Source organism: Ochotona curzoniae, unplaced genomic scaffold (genome assembly GCF_017591425.1).
Source record: "Ochotona curzoniae isolate NIBS_2020 unplaced genomic scaffold, NIBS_Ocur_1.0 contig_4612, whole genome shotgun sequence".
NCBI classification, from domain to species: Eukaryota; Metazoa; Chordata; class Mammalia; order Lagomorpha; family Ochotonidae; genus Ochotona; species Ochotona curzoniae.
The window spans coordinates 14,995,654-15,013,004 of record NW_024466343.1 but is presented as its reverse complement, the minus strand read 5'-3'; the positions used below and the strand labels follow the sequence as shown (position 1 = coordinate 15,013,004).

At 37.3% G+C, this 17,351-nt stretch overlaps 1 protein-coding gene across 1 annotated transcript in view; it reads left to right on the top strand.

Moving 5' to 3' along the window:
- COL24A1 (collagen type XXIV alpha 1 chain) overlaps positions 1-16,973 on the top strand; it is a 298,672-nt gene extending 281,699 nt beyond the window's left edge. The window contains exons 55-59 of the mRNA XM_040987252.1: positions 11,231-11,296; positions 11,940-12,108; positions 13,603-13,712; positions 15,194-15,409; positions 16,703-16,973. Coding sequence (XP_040843186.1) covers positions 11,231-11,296; positions 11,940-12,108; positions 13,603-13,712; positions 15,194-15,409; positions 16,703-16,849 — 708 coding nt within the window. The 3' untranslated portion in view covers positions 16,850-16,973. The remainder of the gene's footprint in view (positions 1-11,230; positions 11,297-11,939; positions 12,109-13,602; positions 13,713-15,193; positions 15,410-16,702) is intronic.
- Positions 16,974-17,351: the final 378 nt, after the last annotated feature.

The following is a 17,351-nucleotide window of genomic DNA, read 5'->3' as shown; positions in this document are numbered from 1 at the left end:
TTGGGTAATTTGATTGGGATTGTGTTGAATGTATATATTGCTTTTGGTAGTATGGACATTTTAATGATATTGATTTTACCTATCCAGGAGCATGGTATGTTTCTCCATCTTTTGAGGTCTTCCTCCATTTCTTTTTTAAGTTTTCTTCAAAGAGCTCTCCTACATTTTTGGTTAGATTTATTCCTAAATATTCCATTTTCTTCTCTGTTATTTTGAATGGTATCTTGCTGGTTCGATTTTTTTCCATCTTTGGGCTGTTTTCTTACACTGTGGCTGTTGATTTTTGTTCATTTATTTTGTACCCTGCCATTCCACCAAGCTCTCGTATAAGTTCTAGCAGTCTCTGTATTGAGTCTCTTGGTTCTTCTATGTAAAGGATCATGTCATCTGCAAATAGTGAAAGCTTGATTTCTTCATTTCCCATTTGAATTCCTTTGATTTCTTTTTCTTGTCTTATGGCCTCTGCGAATACCTCTAGAACTATGTTGAATAGCAGTGGTGATAGCAGACATCCTTGTCTTGTTTTAGATCTCAATGGAAAGGGTTCCAGTTTTTCTCCATTCAGTATGATATGGTGTTGGGTTTTTCATATATTGCTTTGATTATATTGTGGATTGTTCCTTCTATGTCTACCTTGGTTAGAGTTTTTAGAATGAAGAGGTGTTGGATTTTGTCGAATGCTTTTTGCGTCTATTGATACTATTATATGATTTTTGTTTCTCAGATTTTGGATGTGGTGTATTACATTTATGGATTTATGAATGTTGAATCATCCCTGCATTCCAGGGATGAATCCTGCTTGATCAGGATGAATGATCTGTCTGATGTTTTTTTGAATTCTACTGGCTAGGATTTTGTTGAGGATCTTAGCATTAATGTTCATCAGGGAGATCGGTCTGTAGTTTTCCTTCTTTGTTAATTCTCTGTCTGGTTTGGGGATTAAAGTGATATTGGCTTCATAGGATGAGTTTGGAAGGGTTGCATCCTTTTCTATTGTTTTGAAGAGTTTGTAGAGGATTGGGGTTAGCTCTGCTTGGAATGTTTTATAGAATTCTGCAGTGAAACCATCTGGACCTGGGCTTTTCTTTGTTGTGAGATCTTTAATCACTGAATCTCTGCTTCGTTTGTTCAGGTCTTTTGTTGCCTATGAGCTAAGTTTTGGTAAGTGGTGGGAGTCTAACAACTTTCCATTTCCTGGTGGTCTTCTGATTTGTTGGAGTACAGTTGTTTATAGTAATTTCTAATTATTTTCTTTATGGTTGCATTGTCTGTCGTTATGTTGCCTTTTTCATCCTTGATGCTATTATTTCTCACTTAGCTTTCTTTATTTTCTTCTCCCTTTTTTTTTCTTTATTCCTTCTTGTTAGACGGTATTACAACAGGTTTCCATATACCATCTTTCTGTATTTTTCAGAATTCAATGTAGGAAAATAGAATGTGGCTCTCAGAATAAGGCTTCTGAAGCAGGAGTCTAAATGACAATGGGAAGATATCTGCATATTCTTTCTTTTTTTTGCATATTCTTTCAACTTATGATCATATAACTTCCATGATAATGTCTTAATTCTGTCTCATCACATTGTGCAATAGAATTGATCAATTCCTTCTCTTTACTCATCTTCACATCTTTGCCTCTTAACTATTTTGAAGATTTATTTGTTTATTTATTTACTCATCTGAAAGGCAGAGTAAACGAAAGAAAGAGAAGGGTTCTATCCACTGACTCACTCTTTAGACAGCTGCAACAACCTGTACAGGGCCTGCACAAAGCCAGGAACATGAGTTCCAGCCAGGTCTCGCACATTGAAACCCAGGGACTTAGGCCATAATCCACTTTTCCAGATGCATCAGTGTGGAACTTAACCTGAAGCAGAATAGCCAAGACTTGAATCTGCACTCCAACATGGTGTGTGGGTGCTTCAAGTAGTGGTTTAACCCTTTACACCACAATACCTATCCCTTTACTCATTTATTTTCTTGTCAATCTTCTCTACTACATTATTTGAGAAAAATAAATTACATCTCTTAGAAATCTCAAGACTAGAATATTTCACCTGGAGGAAAACAGTAACTAGAATAGAATTAGAAGTAGAATTGGAGTTATAACTAGAGGTCCTCTCAGTAATTGTTTAGAAATTATTTCAGACTATAAATTGTGATTCATTGGTCAGTAGGTCATGATACCAATTTGGCGAGTCTCATTTGAACATTCTCTTAAAATGAAAAAATAGAAAAAATATGGGGAATGACTATTTAATGGAGTTGGAGTTTCTTTTGTGGGTTAGGAAAATGTTCTGAAATTAGATAGTGATAATGGGTGCAGAACAATGTGAATCTAATAAAGGCACTGACTTGTACACTTGAAAATGATAAAGGGTTGGTATTTTGCCTTGGTATTAAGACACCAGTTAGAATGCCCACATCCCATATCAGGTTGCCTGGGTTCAATAACTGATGCCAGGTCCTGATTCAGCTTCCTGTTGATGTGTACTCAGGGATATAGTGTTGTTGGCTCAAGTAGTTGAGTTGCTGTTACCTGTATGTTAGGGAAGGACTGAGTTCCTGTCTCCCAATTTTGCTCCCCCTCCCCCACTCCAAGATCTCAACCTCACTACTGTGGACTTTTGGGAAGTGAACTAATAGATGAATTCATATTCTATTGATACATAGGTAGGTAGGTAGACAGATAAATAGATAGATAGATCTTTCTCAAATGATTAAAGTAAAATGGAGGATTTAGCACTATATAAATGTTACCTCAATGAAAACTATAGAGAGGATTCAAACAGTTCTTAAGACCATACAGTTGCAAGTAGTAAAGCTAGTTAATATAAATTTGCATTTATCTTAAAATGACTTTTAAATCTTAATGTATTTAAATTTTGTGGTTAAATATACACAACAAAAATTTAACCATTTTAAGTGCCCAGTTCAATGACAGTAAACACATTCACATTACTGTACAACCCTAACCATTGTCCATTCTGTGAACCTTTTTTCATCTCCCAGAGCTGAAACTCTGTATAACAATTAAACAGCAATTCCTTAATCTTCCCTCCCCCTAGGCCCTGGCAGCCACCATTCTGTTGTGTGTCTATGAATCCGGCTATCCTACATACATCATATCATTTGAGTCTGAAAATATTTGCCCTTTCATCACTGACTGACTTCAAAAGTGCCTGAATATGGCAGACTTTTAAAAACACTCTGTGGATGTTTCATTCCACATCTTTTCTTTGAAAGCCCTTTGGCTAGGTTGTTGTTTGCCCAAGCAATTTTCCACAGCTTAAGACAAACACAAAATGAAACAATTTACTCTAAATGTTGCTGGAGAAAAGGTTTTTCACTGGGTGATGTTTGAATCAAGTAAACTAAGAATGGCAAATAAGGACGACCATGAGAGTGATGCCGTCCTAGGGAACTACCAGATAACTCAAGTAATACATTTTCCCCTGAAAATGAAGTTTTGAAATAACTCCAGTTCCATTCTTTTCCTTCTTGTAGCTATGACAGGCTGCTGACTTTAAGTGTTTGCAGGCTATTAGTTTTGTTTAGACAAAATTACAAAAAAATTAGTTTAGCATAAAGTACCATCAGTGTCCCAATCAGCTGAGCACAGAAGTTTGGTTTTGTAAGCAGAACATGGCTGAAAAAAAAATGGTAACAAAGAACCAAAAAGATTATCCATTTCAAAGTTATTTTCCATATGGTGTTGAAACAGAAGGGACTATCATGTTACACTGACTTATGCTGATTAGAACCTCCTTGCTTTTTAGAAAAGTGGTCCATTTCAAAGTTCTGTTTGATTATATAAATGGTGCTTATCACAAGCAACTCCATTTTTGATTTGGTGTGGTCTCCTATAACCAAATACAGGAAGCTGGTCCAAAAACGGTGCCTCCCCAATCCACATCCCCCAAACTTCAACAGGTTTTAATTCTACCTCCAAGCTTAAAAAATTAACATGGGAATAGGCATATTAAAACTCCACAAAACTCACTGCTGTTACCAGTGCATATCCTGTTTTCTTAATGCTCATCAGATTGATTCAAGCACATATATTTCTGCAATTCTGAAAAACTCACTGAGAGATTTTGTCAGGTTTCTCATTCCTTCCATAGAAGATAGAATTCTAGGAGATCATTTTTGGGACTGTCTCCTGAATCTGATTGTTTTTAAGTATCTATTTATGTACATTTGAAAATCATAGTTACAAAGAAAGAGGGAGAAACAAAGATTTTCCATTCACTAGTTCACCTCCCAGATGACTACAACAGCCAGCACGGTAGCCAGGCTAAAGCCAGGGGCTAGGAATGTCATCCAGGTCTCCCATGTGGCTTGCAGGGGCCCAAAAACTTTCAACCATCTTCCGCTGCTTTTCCATTAACAAGATGCTGGATCAGAATGGAGTAGCTGGTACACAAAAGTTGCCCATAGATGATGTCACTGTTGCAAGCCGTGGCTTTGCCAAATGTGCTGCATCAATAACCACAAAAATGTCTGATCTTAAGCACACGTCTTTGAAATATTCTGTGCAATTAAACAGAACATATTAAGCATTTATGCAGCACACTAAAGTATAATGGCTACTCCAAGTGAATGCACTGTACAATATTACAAGGTTAAGTAGTTATTTTTTTAAGAATATATTTATTTGGAAACCAGCAGAGGCAGACACCAGAGCAGCCACAATCTATGCCCTCTCCTGCCACCCTCCACCACCCTCATCCTCCCTGGGGTCTCAGTCCCCCTTCCTCCTCCTCCTCGTAGTCCACCTTTTCTCCTCTGCACGCCCGCGGGGAAGCCCCCCTCACCTTCCCGCCTGCTCCTGCCTCCCGCCCTTCCCCTTCCTACCTGCTCCCACTCTCCCCCCCGAAAAAAAGAAATATAAAAAATGAATATATTTATTTATTTATTTGGAAATTAAAGTCACAGAAGCAAAGCGAGATGGAGAGAGATCTTCCACCTACTCCTTCACTCTCCAGATGGCCACAACAGCTAGGTTGGGGCAAACGTGAAACCAAGAAATTTATCCAGGTCTCCCAACCTTGATTGCTGGGCCCCAAGTGCTTGGGCCATCCTCCATTGCTCTCCCAGGTATATTAGCAGGGAATTGGATTGGAAGTGGAGGAGCCAGAATTCCAAGTAGAATTTATATTGGATGCTGTCATCCCAGGCCACAGCTTAAGCCACTTAAAAACAAACAAACAAACAAACAAACAAAATACAGACAGACTTAGAGAAAAAGAGGCAAACAAAAGATCTTCTATGTACTGGTTCATTTCCCAAGTGGCCACAATGGCCGCAGCTCAGCCAGTCCAAAACCAGGAGCTTCTTCCAGGTCTCCCGCACAGGCACAGGGTAGTAAAGGCCTTGGGCCAAACTGTATTGCTTTCCCAGGCCACAAGCAGGGAGCTGAATGGGAAGTGTAGCAGCCAAGATAGCAACCAGCACCCATTTGAGATGCTACTGCATGCAAGGCTAGGACTTTAGCCACTAGGCTATCATGTTGGGCCCTTAAGCCATTTTTATCATGAAATACCATGTTTGCTTAACAGACTACTGTTATTAGCACGGATATGTAGAAGATATGTTGCTGAAAATGAATTGAGTCAGGCCTAGCATAATAGCCTAGTGGGGGCTGGTTCCTGGCTCTGGATTGACTCAGCTCTGGTCATGGTAGCCACTTGGGAAATAAACCAGTAGACAGAAGATCTTTCTCTCTGTTACTCCTTTTCTCTGTAAATCTGCCTTTCCAATAAAGATAAATAAATCTTTAAAAAGAATGAATTGAATCTGCCATTTTAATGAAAATAAATGATAGATTTTGATGCCAATGATACATCTTAAGCTTTCAAACAAAAGTATTAGGGTAGCCATTAGGTGTAGTGGTTAAGCTTCTGCTTGTGACACCCATCCCATATCAGAGTGCCATTTCGTTGGCCGCTCCACTGGAATTCAGCCTTCTGATGATGGCCAAAGTAACTGAGTCCCTATCACCCAGAGATCCAAATGGGGTTCCTCACTCCTGGCATCTGCTCCATCCAACCCCAGCTTTGAAGCTACTTGGAAAGTGAACCAGTGGATCAAAGATCCTTCTCTCCAATTCTCACTGTCATTCTGCCTTTCAAATACATATATATTTTTAATTAATTATTATTTTATTTCGATAATCTTTACATAGTTGATTAGGGCACTAAGGGTCAAAGGCTATAGGAAAGTGGGTAAGATCATTGTTTCCACATTTGTTTTTCTGTATCTGGGGTAAGGAGAGAGATGAAGGGAGAAGCCCCACCTGCCTCTCACCCCATCCCAGGGTTCCCGGCATAGGGCATGCTCCGAGGGCACTGCTATAGTGGTTTGGCCAGATTTTCACTGCCAACACACGGCTGGGGTAGTTCATTGATTTGTTCTGTCCTCCATCCTTTGTTGTGGTATCAAGTATCCTCTGCAGGTTCTGATGGACTGCCAATCCTCCATGTGCACCTGGATATGCTGTCACTGCTCCATCTAAGCCCAGAGGAGCCTCAGCTTTGACACTTGCTCTCCATGGTCAGACCATGGAACCTGCACTTTTCTTCATGGTTGGGGTTCTGAGATCAGCAGTTCAGTTGGAGGGATCCCCAAAGAAATTTTGTCTGAGGTGATCACAGACCTGATTTTTGTGTGTGCATGGCAGTACAGGGTGTGGAACAGTCTGTAGCCCCAATCAGCACACATTGGTATTTGCAATTACTAGGTCAGTTCTGTTTCCAGCCCCATCTTCTACACAAATCAATGAGTGTTGCAGTCCAGCCTGATACTGCCCAATGCACACACTCGGCCTTCACACAAACCCATGGGAGCTGAAGCCTAGGGGAGCACCCACAATAACCCCAACCAGGCCCATCCCGTTCCCTGGTTCCCGTGCTTGCCATACTGTACAGCAGACTATTCCAGTCTGTCCAACATCACATTCAGCTCTTCTACATGTCAATGAGCATTGAAGCCTAGTTCAACCCAACCAGCCCCACTATCCAGCCCATACACATGCAGGTGGGTGCTGTTCTGTCTAGCCACCCCTGCCCCAGTTACATACATATATTTTTTAAAACATAAGAATTGGGGACGATTTATATCTATCACTGCTATGTTACAGTCTCTCCAGCAGTTATAAGAGTGAGATTGATGACAGTAATTTTTTTAAAGATTTATTTTTATTATTTTTTCATTGGAAAGGCAGATATACAGAGAGGAGAGACAGAGAGGAAGATCCTCCATCCGATGATTCACTCCCTAAGTGAGCGCAACGGGCCGATACTATGCCGATCCGAAGCCAGGAGCCTCTTCTGGGTCTCCCACGCGGATGCAGGTTCCCAAAGCTTTGGGCCGTCCTCGACTGCTTTCCCAGGCCACAGGCAGGGAGCTGGAAGGGAAGCAGGGCTGCCGGGATTAGAACGGGTGCCCACATGGGATCCTGGGCGTGCAAGGCGAGGACCTTTAACCACTTGCGCCACAGCGCCGGGCCCGTTGACAGTATTAACAAGTACAACTTTCACATCAAATAATGGAATAAGTCAGTTTGGAAGATCTGCATAATTGAATGAACTAATATTTTCTGAGTGATCAATACATTATGTTAACAAAATCACATATAGGTCAGAGATCCTACCAAGGCTTAAGTTTTTTTTTTAAATAATAATCTTGTTCACTTCTGCTGAGAAGCCTGTTTGGGGTTGCTTTTCCCTAGGTTTTATATTTTTTTTTCTAAGATTTATTTATTTTTATTGCAAAGCTGGATATACAGAAAGGAGGAGAGACAGAGAGGAAGATCTTCCATCTGGTGATTCACTCCCCAAGTGACTGCAACGGCCGGTACTGCGCCAATCCAAAGCCAGGAGCCAGGAACCTCCTCCAAGTCTCCATGTGGGTCCAGGGTCCCAAGGCGACTGCTTTCCCAGGCCACAAGCAGGGAGCTGGACAGGAAGTGGAGCTGCCAAGATTAGAACCAGTGCCCATATGGAATCAGGGCAAGTTCGAGGCGAAGACTTTAGCTGCTAGGCTACCGCGCTGGGCCCTAAGATGTTCATTGATACAGTTTCCGTTTACAGGTTCCAACTAACCCTACTGATCCTTAAAAAATTACTGCTTATCCAGTTTCATATAGTATCAAAGAGAATATCCATAATTGTCTGAAAGTACTACTAAAATGCCCCTTTCTCCAACTGCATACATAAGAAGTCATTTTTTCATGTATTTTAACAAAAAATAACATATCACAACCTACTGAACAGATAGGTAAATACATGAATTAAGCTGTTATGTGTTATCTAGACATAAATAACATGTACAAAAGTATGAAACAGAGGCAGCTGTTTGTGTAAAAATATTTGATTTTTGAAGAAAAGACTAGACTGGGTGACTTCATTGCTGAATTCTATCAAATATTTCAATAATTCTCCACAATTTATTCAAAACAGCAGAAAGTGAAATAGTCCTTTCAAATTCTTTCCATGAAGCCAACATCACCTTAAAAACAAGTGAGGGACACGACAGAAAAGAGAACTATAGACAGAAATTCCTGGTGATCATAGATACAAAAATCCTCAGCAAAATACTAGCCAACAGAACCAAACAATACATCAGATCACTCACTCATACCCGGTGGGATGTATCCCTGACATGCAGGGATGGTTTAATAAATCAATAAATATGATACACCACATCAGCAAAATGAATAATTAAAAAAATCGCATAATAATTTCAAAAATGCAGAGAAGGTAGCTGATAAAATCCAGCAACAATTCATGCTAAAATCCCTAAGCAAGACAGGCATAAAAGAAACATTATATGACACAATCAGCAATATGGAAAACCCAACGCCAGATTCAAAATGAACAGGAAGAGACTGGAAACGTTTCCATTCAGATCTGGAACTAGACAAGGATATCCACTTTTACTGCTGCTATTCAACAGTGTTAGAAGTTCTCACTAAAACTGTTAGAAAAGAGAAAGAAATTTAAAAAATTCAAATTGGGAATGAGGAAGTCAAATTATTTCTATTCACAGATGACATGAAATTATACATAGAAAAACCAGAAGACTATTGGAACTCATAAGAGAGTCTGGCAAAATAACAGGGTACAAAATCAATGAACATAAACTGATAGCCTTGGTATACACAACTTCATGGCTGTGGAAAAAAAGTCTTGTAAGATCAGTACTATTCAAAATAGCAGAAAAGAACTTTTAATACCTTGGAAAAAAAACCTAACTGATTACATGGAAGACCTCCATGATATAAGACAACCTTCATGCAAAGTACAAAATAGTCACATAGGTAAACAAGTATATACATATATTCTCATGGAGGAACTGTATAATGGAAACTACCATACCAGGAAGTGAAAACACACTTCAGTACACATCTTTACTCCTGAATGAAAGGACTCCCAATGAAACTGCTAAATATACCTTAATACCATGATACTAAATATTCCACCATTGCCTATACCTATAATGCCATTATATACTTAAATAGCAGAATGTTAAACTTGTAACTGTTACTGAAGGATTAACACTACTGTGATATTATCAGAGAATATGGGGGAGGGGAAAATAAAGAAAGAGGTAGGAGAAGAAAAGGGAGGAATCTCAAAAACTATAAAAGTGTATCATGGAAAATAAAAGAAAGATGGCAAATACATTTTGTTTTTAATATATAATATATATGTCTTAGTATATAATAAACTTTATTGTCTTTTTAAAATAGTTAATAGTTTTTGAATCTATGGCTTGATTTTTGCTACCATAAAAAATCCAAAGTTATCACTCACATAAGCTCAGGTTCTTTAAAGTATCTAACATTTTTAAAGTGTACATTGAAGTCCCAATTCTAAAGAGTCCTCAGTCAACAACAGGAAACAAACAGAAAACATAAAAAGTGATTATTGTTTAGCACCTAATTCAATTTCCCAAAGTCAGTGCCCCTATGTTTTCCATGGTCCATATCTAAAACTCTGTCCATCCCACAAGTAAGATGGTCAAAATACTTAGTCTAAAGAGAATATTAGGGATAACCCTTTCTGGTTTTTGTTTAATGAACATGTTTCATGACCTTTCATTCATGCAGTTATTTCTGCCTGGAAACTTTGCTCCTACCCCTTCTCCTACACACATCCTCACACATCTGACTTGTTTTTCAGTTCTCAACTACAACTTCCAAAGTTAACACTCCCTATTTGCTCTCATAGGTCCATGAGGCTTTCTTTCTGGTAAAAATAGTAGTGCTCTACTATTCGTGGCTGTCTCCCTTCCTATTAGCTCCACATGGTGAAAGGTTTTTTTTGTGTGTGGTTTTTGTTTGTTTGTTTGTTTGCTTACAGTCTCAGTGTGTATCACAGCGTTTCACTGTGTGTGTGTATTCAGAGTCAGTTGTTTCTCAACATGAAAAACACATGGGAGGCAAAAAAAAAAGTATATAATATATTTTATTGATTGTTCCATCATTTAAAATATTTTTCTTCAAGTTACCAACCATAAGTCATAAGAGTTCTGTTGAAAACAGTCTCTTTTTGTGGACTTTCAATTCAAAAGATACCTTACTGGTATAGTCATTCTGAAGGAAATTAGATTGCTGGGTTGATTTACACAGATGCCATTTCCCAGTGCCTTCTCCAAACTCAAGTTCTTACTTTCCAAGCTAATTTTTTTTTTAGAAATTACCAAAAACCCCTTTCATTAATGGTTGTTCTGAGTCTTTTTCTAAAAATATCTTTTATTAAATACAGGAAAAGGTTGGATTCATGCTGTATAATTTCTTTTAGGACTAATGGTACATTTTCCAACTTCAGAAGTTGTTTTTAAGACCACAGAGGTATCAGATTAAATGAATGTGGTGACTACCTCAGGACAGTAGAATTTTATTCCATTTTACTTCCAAGAACATAGCTGTTAAAAAAGTATTGCCATTATTTATTCTTCACTTTGTATTTTATTAACTGAGAGGATCAAATTTCCTTCTTCCTTTTGAAGCACTCTGTGTATGTATGTGATCCTGTTGCAGAGGCAATTTTTTTTTTCATTTGAGAGCTCTAAATTTTGATACCATTATAATTAGGAAGCCTAAGAGATTTGGATAAAGGCAGAAGATATTTGATCCTTTCAGATGGCCAGGCAACAATTTACAACCTTTGCTTTACAGTGCTCAGTGATGATCCTATTGGTGATCAAGATGCTTTCTTTTACACAGAAACAAGTGGATATCAATGCTGCTATTGAAGCCTTGATTGAATCAAATACTGCCCTACGGATGGAGGTAATATATCTGGCTTTGCTTTTTATTGGCAATCTCAACACACAAATTGAACAGATATTTCTCTGGATTCCAAAATGTGGCTTTGTCTCAAAGATTGTATTTAAAACATACGCAAAATATGAAGTCCTTGCAAGTATATAGCAAATAATTTTTGTATGATTAAATAGAAATATATGCAGAGCATATTTCGTAAAGCATGCTTTTAAAACAAATAAAAATGTAATATTGTTAAAAGAATTTGTGAAAATTTGTTGTCATTGAAACAAATTGATAATGGGGTAGTTATATTCACTAAAATGGGAATCTATCATCATTAATTCATTTATTTTAAATAAACTGATTATTCAGTGTGTGAATTTAAAACCTGTTAGATCTTTAGGTCTTAGGTCCACCTGAACACTAAACTTTGAAGTGTCCTAGACTAAACTTTGAAATGACCTATTTATTTTGCTTAATAAAACATATAGAGATGCTTATGTTAAAATGTAAACTCTTCTCACATCTTACCCCCAACTAACCACATGTGATTAAAAAAAAAAGTGTTCTACTTTGATCCATGTTGACCATTAATGGATTATGGGGGTTTTTTGTTTTTGTTGCTGTTATTGTTTTTGCTTATATGATTCTTATGATGTCTTGACAGAGCTACCAGAATACCGAAGTGACTTTAATTGACCACAGTGCAGAAATATTCAAAACCCTGAACGACCTCAGCAATTTACTGCACAGCATCAAGAATCCTCTTGGCACAAGGGATAATCCAGCACGAATCTGCAAAGATTTGCTCAACTGTGAGCACAAGGTATCAGATGGTAAGTTCTTAGTTTCCTTGAACCTTGAAATCTCAGCTTCATTTCTGCACTTCCAATGCATTTAAGATTTGCCATATATCATTCCAAATTTTAAACATTTCAGCAAAACCCTGACATGAGCCATTGTAATGTCATCAAAAACACAATACTCTTACAAGAGGACACAATTCAGATGCCTCTCCTATCTATCTATCATCTATCTATCTATCTATCTATCTATCTATCTATCTATCTATCTATCATCTTTTGTCTGCTCCATGTTAAAAATTAGTTAGTACTGAGCATTGGGTTGACAGGGAGGAAAATCTATCAGAACTTGGAACTTAGAAAATCAGGACCATTAATGTTGACAGCATAAAATCACATAATTCATTCTGTTTCTCCCTCTTCCTCTGTGTCTCTGTCTTTCAAATAATAAATGAACTTATTTAAAATAATATGTAGTTAGTAGGACAGGAGTATAAGCACAGAAACCACTAAAGTGATTACTGGAATAACCCAAGGATGGCTAATGAGGTGGACTAGAGCTGATTTCAAGGGAGTAGTAAAAATTATCATATTTTTTGTATACCTTAAGATAGAATCATTGGGTTTTTTTGTTGGTAGATATGGGCTGTGAGAGAAATGATGGTAAAGAATGACTCTAAGGTTATTTTTACTGTAGAAAGGCAGAGTTGCTGATGTTGAATACTGCGGGAGAAGCATATTTGGGGAAAAAGTCAGGAGTTCGGTTTGGAATATATTTAGAGACATCTGATAGATATTCAAGTAAGAATGTCAAGTAGACTGTTGGTTATTCATGTGCATGGTCAATAGAAATCCTGTTCTGTATAAAAATTATGAAATCATTCACATATAAATGGTATCTAATGTCTACAGAAAGCTTAAAATTCACTAAATAGTATGAATAGAAGGAAAACCAAACTCTAAATTCTTTGCCCTGGTGTTCTCCAATGTGAAGAGATGAGAGTGTGTGGTTAAGAGCTAGATAAATAAGATATCCAGGAATCAAGCAAAAAAAAAAAATAAACAAGCTGGCAGAGAAAGAAGGATGCACTGAGTCAATGTCAAGTAAGATGAGCATTCAGAGAAAAGCTAATGTATTTAGAAATGCAGAGTTCAGTGGTGACCTTCAATGAGAGCACAGTAGAGAAGTGCTGATGTCTAAAGCCTTATTCAATTTTTGAGAGAAAAATGTAAATATTACATTAACTTTTGCTTTCCTACTAACCATTCATTCTCAGTTGCCAAGCTCTTATCTATGACTTGAAGCAATGAATTTAATCACTTATGAAATGCCTTAAATGGGTAGATATGTAAAAATATAGTATTATCAATATCAGTTTTGCATAATATTTTTAGCTTTCATTCACTCACTGAATGTAAACATATTTATGATATTCTGGTTTTTGACAGATAAGATTGTGATAATATATAAAGCAGATATGGTTTAGCATGGCACTTAACTAATTTTATGTTTTACTATAAATAAAGGAAAATACTGGATTGACCCAAATCTTGGATGCCCTTCAGATGCTATTGAGGTTTTCTGCAATTTCAGCGCTGGTGGCCAGACATGTTTATCTCCCGTTTCTGTGACAAAGGTATTTGTTAAATTTTAAAACATATGTCTTCATGTTCTACAGTATCATGAGGGTGATTTTTTTTAAATTCTATCATTTTCAAGAATTATGAGTTTTAAGAATGAAACCAAGGTATCATTCATTCTTCATCATATATGAAAAAGAACTATCTGTTTCGAAAAGTAGTTCAACAGGATAAATCTGACATTTTGTATATTTCCTTGTGGCTTTCCTTCCACATTGTCATCCTATGTCTTCCTTTTGTCTGCCCTCTCTTTTCCTGGGTCCTTCTGTTATTTTTTTATTTTATTTTCCTTCTCCATTATTACAACTGATATTTAATTCTATAAATGGAGACTAATTTTAATGTCTTCATAGAAATCACAGCTGTTTGCTTACATTATCACTATACCCTTGTTTACATGATGCAATAGTATTAATAACAATGTCTAGAGTTTTGAAAACTCTGCTTTACAAGCCTGGAAAATCTGCAACCTGACCTCTAACTCTAATTTGTCCAGTACTGGTCATGTTTTTTTTTAAAGATTTATTTTTATTATTTTTTATTGGAAAGGCAGATATACAGAGAGGAGAGACAGAGAGGAAGATCTTCCGTCCGATGATTCACTCCCCAAGTGAGCACAATGGCCGATGCTATGCCAATCCGAAGCCAGGAGCCTATTCCGGGTCTCCCACGCGGGTGCAGGGTCCCAAAGCTTTGGGTCATCCTCAGCTGCTTTCCCGGGACACAGGTGGGGAGCTGAAAGGGAAGCGGGGCTGCCGGGATTAGAACTGGCGCCCATATGGGATCCCGGCCGTGCAAGGCGAGGACCTTAACCACTGCGCCACCGCGCCGGGCCCGCACTGGTCATGTTTTAAAGCTGGTTAATACTTGGTCATTCCTGCAGTTAGTCATTCAGGTAACAGTTACTGATGACTCCATAAATGACTACATCTGCATTAGAGCTGATAATAGAGTAAAATTCAATCCTTCTCTCTGAAAAGTCTCATAGTTAAAATTCCTAAACCAAGTTATTTCGACTTGTAACATATCTTTGGAGGCAAACCAAAAATTGTACCTGAAGATTTATATGTAGTTCCATGTTTTTATTTAAAAAATTGAAATCTTAAATTATTATTATATCCAATATGACTGTATAAAAATTGCCTTTTTAAATTATATGAAGCAGCCCACTGGCATGCCAGAGTTAGTTCATACAGGAGTAGGAGGGCTAATTGGTAATATCTCCACCCAACTCCACAGTCAATAACATCACTTTGGTATTCTAAAGTTAACCATGGTAAGAGTATTCTCACCATGGATATCAGGAAATGCTACAAATCAGGGGATTTTTGCTCAAAGAAACTATGCTTTAAGATTTGCTGGGAGAGCACTGAATGACACTTACATTCCAAGAAAAACAGCCTTCTCAGGTTCTCCCAGACTATGAGTTTGTCAATTGCCACATCTTATAACCTGCATTTTATTTCTGTGACATTAGTTGGAGTTTGCTGTTGGGAAGGTCCAGATGAACTTCCTTCATTTACTGAGCTCAGAAGCCACGCACGTCATCACCATTCATTGTCTAAACACTGCAAGGTGGAGAAGCGCACATACAAGTGGCCCAGGACTGCCCATTGGTTTTAAAGGATGGAATGGACAGATTTTTGAAGAAAACACTCTACTAGAACCTAAAGTACTTTCAGATGATTGCAAGGTAAGAAAATGTCGCTTTCAGAAATGTTTAACTCAACTAACTTAAAACTAACAAAACTATATAGTTATAATGTTGAATGAGACTTTAATTTACAAACTTCAGATACAGAAAGATAGTAACTTTTGCTTTCACTGTATCTTGTTCATTTTTGTCACACTAGCTGATCACTTGTGGCTTTTTTCATGTAAAACATGCTAATGCAAAAATTCAGTTTTATTCAACATGAAATGATTGTATTATACATAGATTGGCAAATGGATGGGTAGAATGATAGATGAATAGTTGGGGCATATATATAGTTGGATTTTGGTGGAGCACTTTCACTACCATTATTATACATATCACTACTACTTTAAATTATAGGAACAAGTCAGTTTTATGTCCTTTTGTCAGTGCATATATCTAATATAAGAAGTTTATAATTATAGATTTGGCCCTAATAGCAAGAATTTTAAACACAGCTCATTTAATTAAATAATGTGTTTTTATAATTTATAGTATAAAACATCGATTCATAAGGCAGGTATTAGTAAACTACACTCACCAAACTCAGTCTGCACCACAATCTATTGCAGTAAGTAAAGTATGACTGAGACACAGCCATTTCCATATGCTATGAAAAACAATACAACAAAGATCAGGATCTCCATACTCAAAGAGATTAATATTATCAACAGATTAATTTAACTTTTCAGTCTTTCCTATAAAAATTCAATGACTCATTGGTACCTCTGAGAGACACAATCCAGAATTACCAGCTCTACTTAGCATGTAAAACAATCAGGTACCTGTCTATCTTAGTCTTTTACCAACTGGATAAAGTGATCTATTTGTTAAAATAAATTTGGTGATAATCTAACTGCTTTCGACAGAGGTAATTCTAGTCATTTCCTGCTTAAAGAAATGACTTACTCATTTTACCGAAGAAAAATACCCTTGCTGGAGGGTCAGTCCCAAGTAAATGAAGGCAGAACATACTGTGATTACGTGCATGAAGAATAGTGCAGCTTTTTAGTTCATATCTAATTTTAAAAACAGCAGAATCAAAACATAGGCCTTATGTTCTAGAAGTGAAAACGCAAACACACAATGCCATTAAGGAGAAAGGTAACAAGCCTGGGTTTCTGATTATTAGTAGTGATTGTTGCCATTTATTAAATTCTGTTGTAGGTTTTTTCCATCTGTTCTCAATTACTGTTAAACCAAATCTACAGCGTCTGTGATGGTTACCATCTGCTGACCATTGTCATTGAAGCGGCTCCATCTGAAAGCACTGTGTTCTTATTTTTACAGATTCAAGATGGCAGCTGGCATAAGGCAAAATTCCTTTTTCACACCCAGGACCCTAATCAACTGCCAGTGATTGAAGTACAAAAACTTCCTCATCTCAAAATTGAACAGAAGTATTACATTGAAAGCAGTTCAGTCTGCTTTCTCTAAAGTCTCTGAATTAGTTCAGAATTCATGCTGTTGGTCAGATAATTGCTGCAGATGGGAAAACATAGAACGATATGTCAACATGAAATGCATGGAATATAAAGTGTTGGTTAAATCTTAAAGAATCTCAGGAAGAAAAGACTTCCTCCTAAGAAGGAGAAAAGGCATTTTTTAAAGGACTATGATTGATAAAGTATTTAATTTTTTTAAAAAAATTATATTGATCTAAGCCTTCTTAGAGAATTCCCTAGAACTGAAAATTTATAAACACGGGATTCTTCAGGGTATCCTATATTTTTGTTTTTGACTGCCTGAGAGCAAAGTATTCATTAGACAGCTGGAGATGCAAAGCACTATGGAACAATACTGGCTAATGTTCCCAAAGGTGCAATGCTTCTGTCTAAATATTGCAAGCTACAATCTGATATGTCTTATTTTCCAAACACTAAGCTGTGTTCAGGTGCCCAAGAGGCATATACATCTTAGCCGGTGGTACACTACCTCT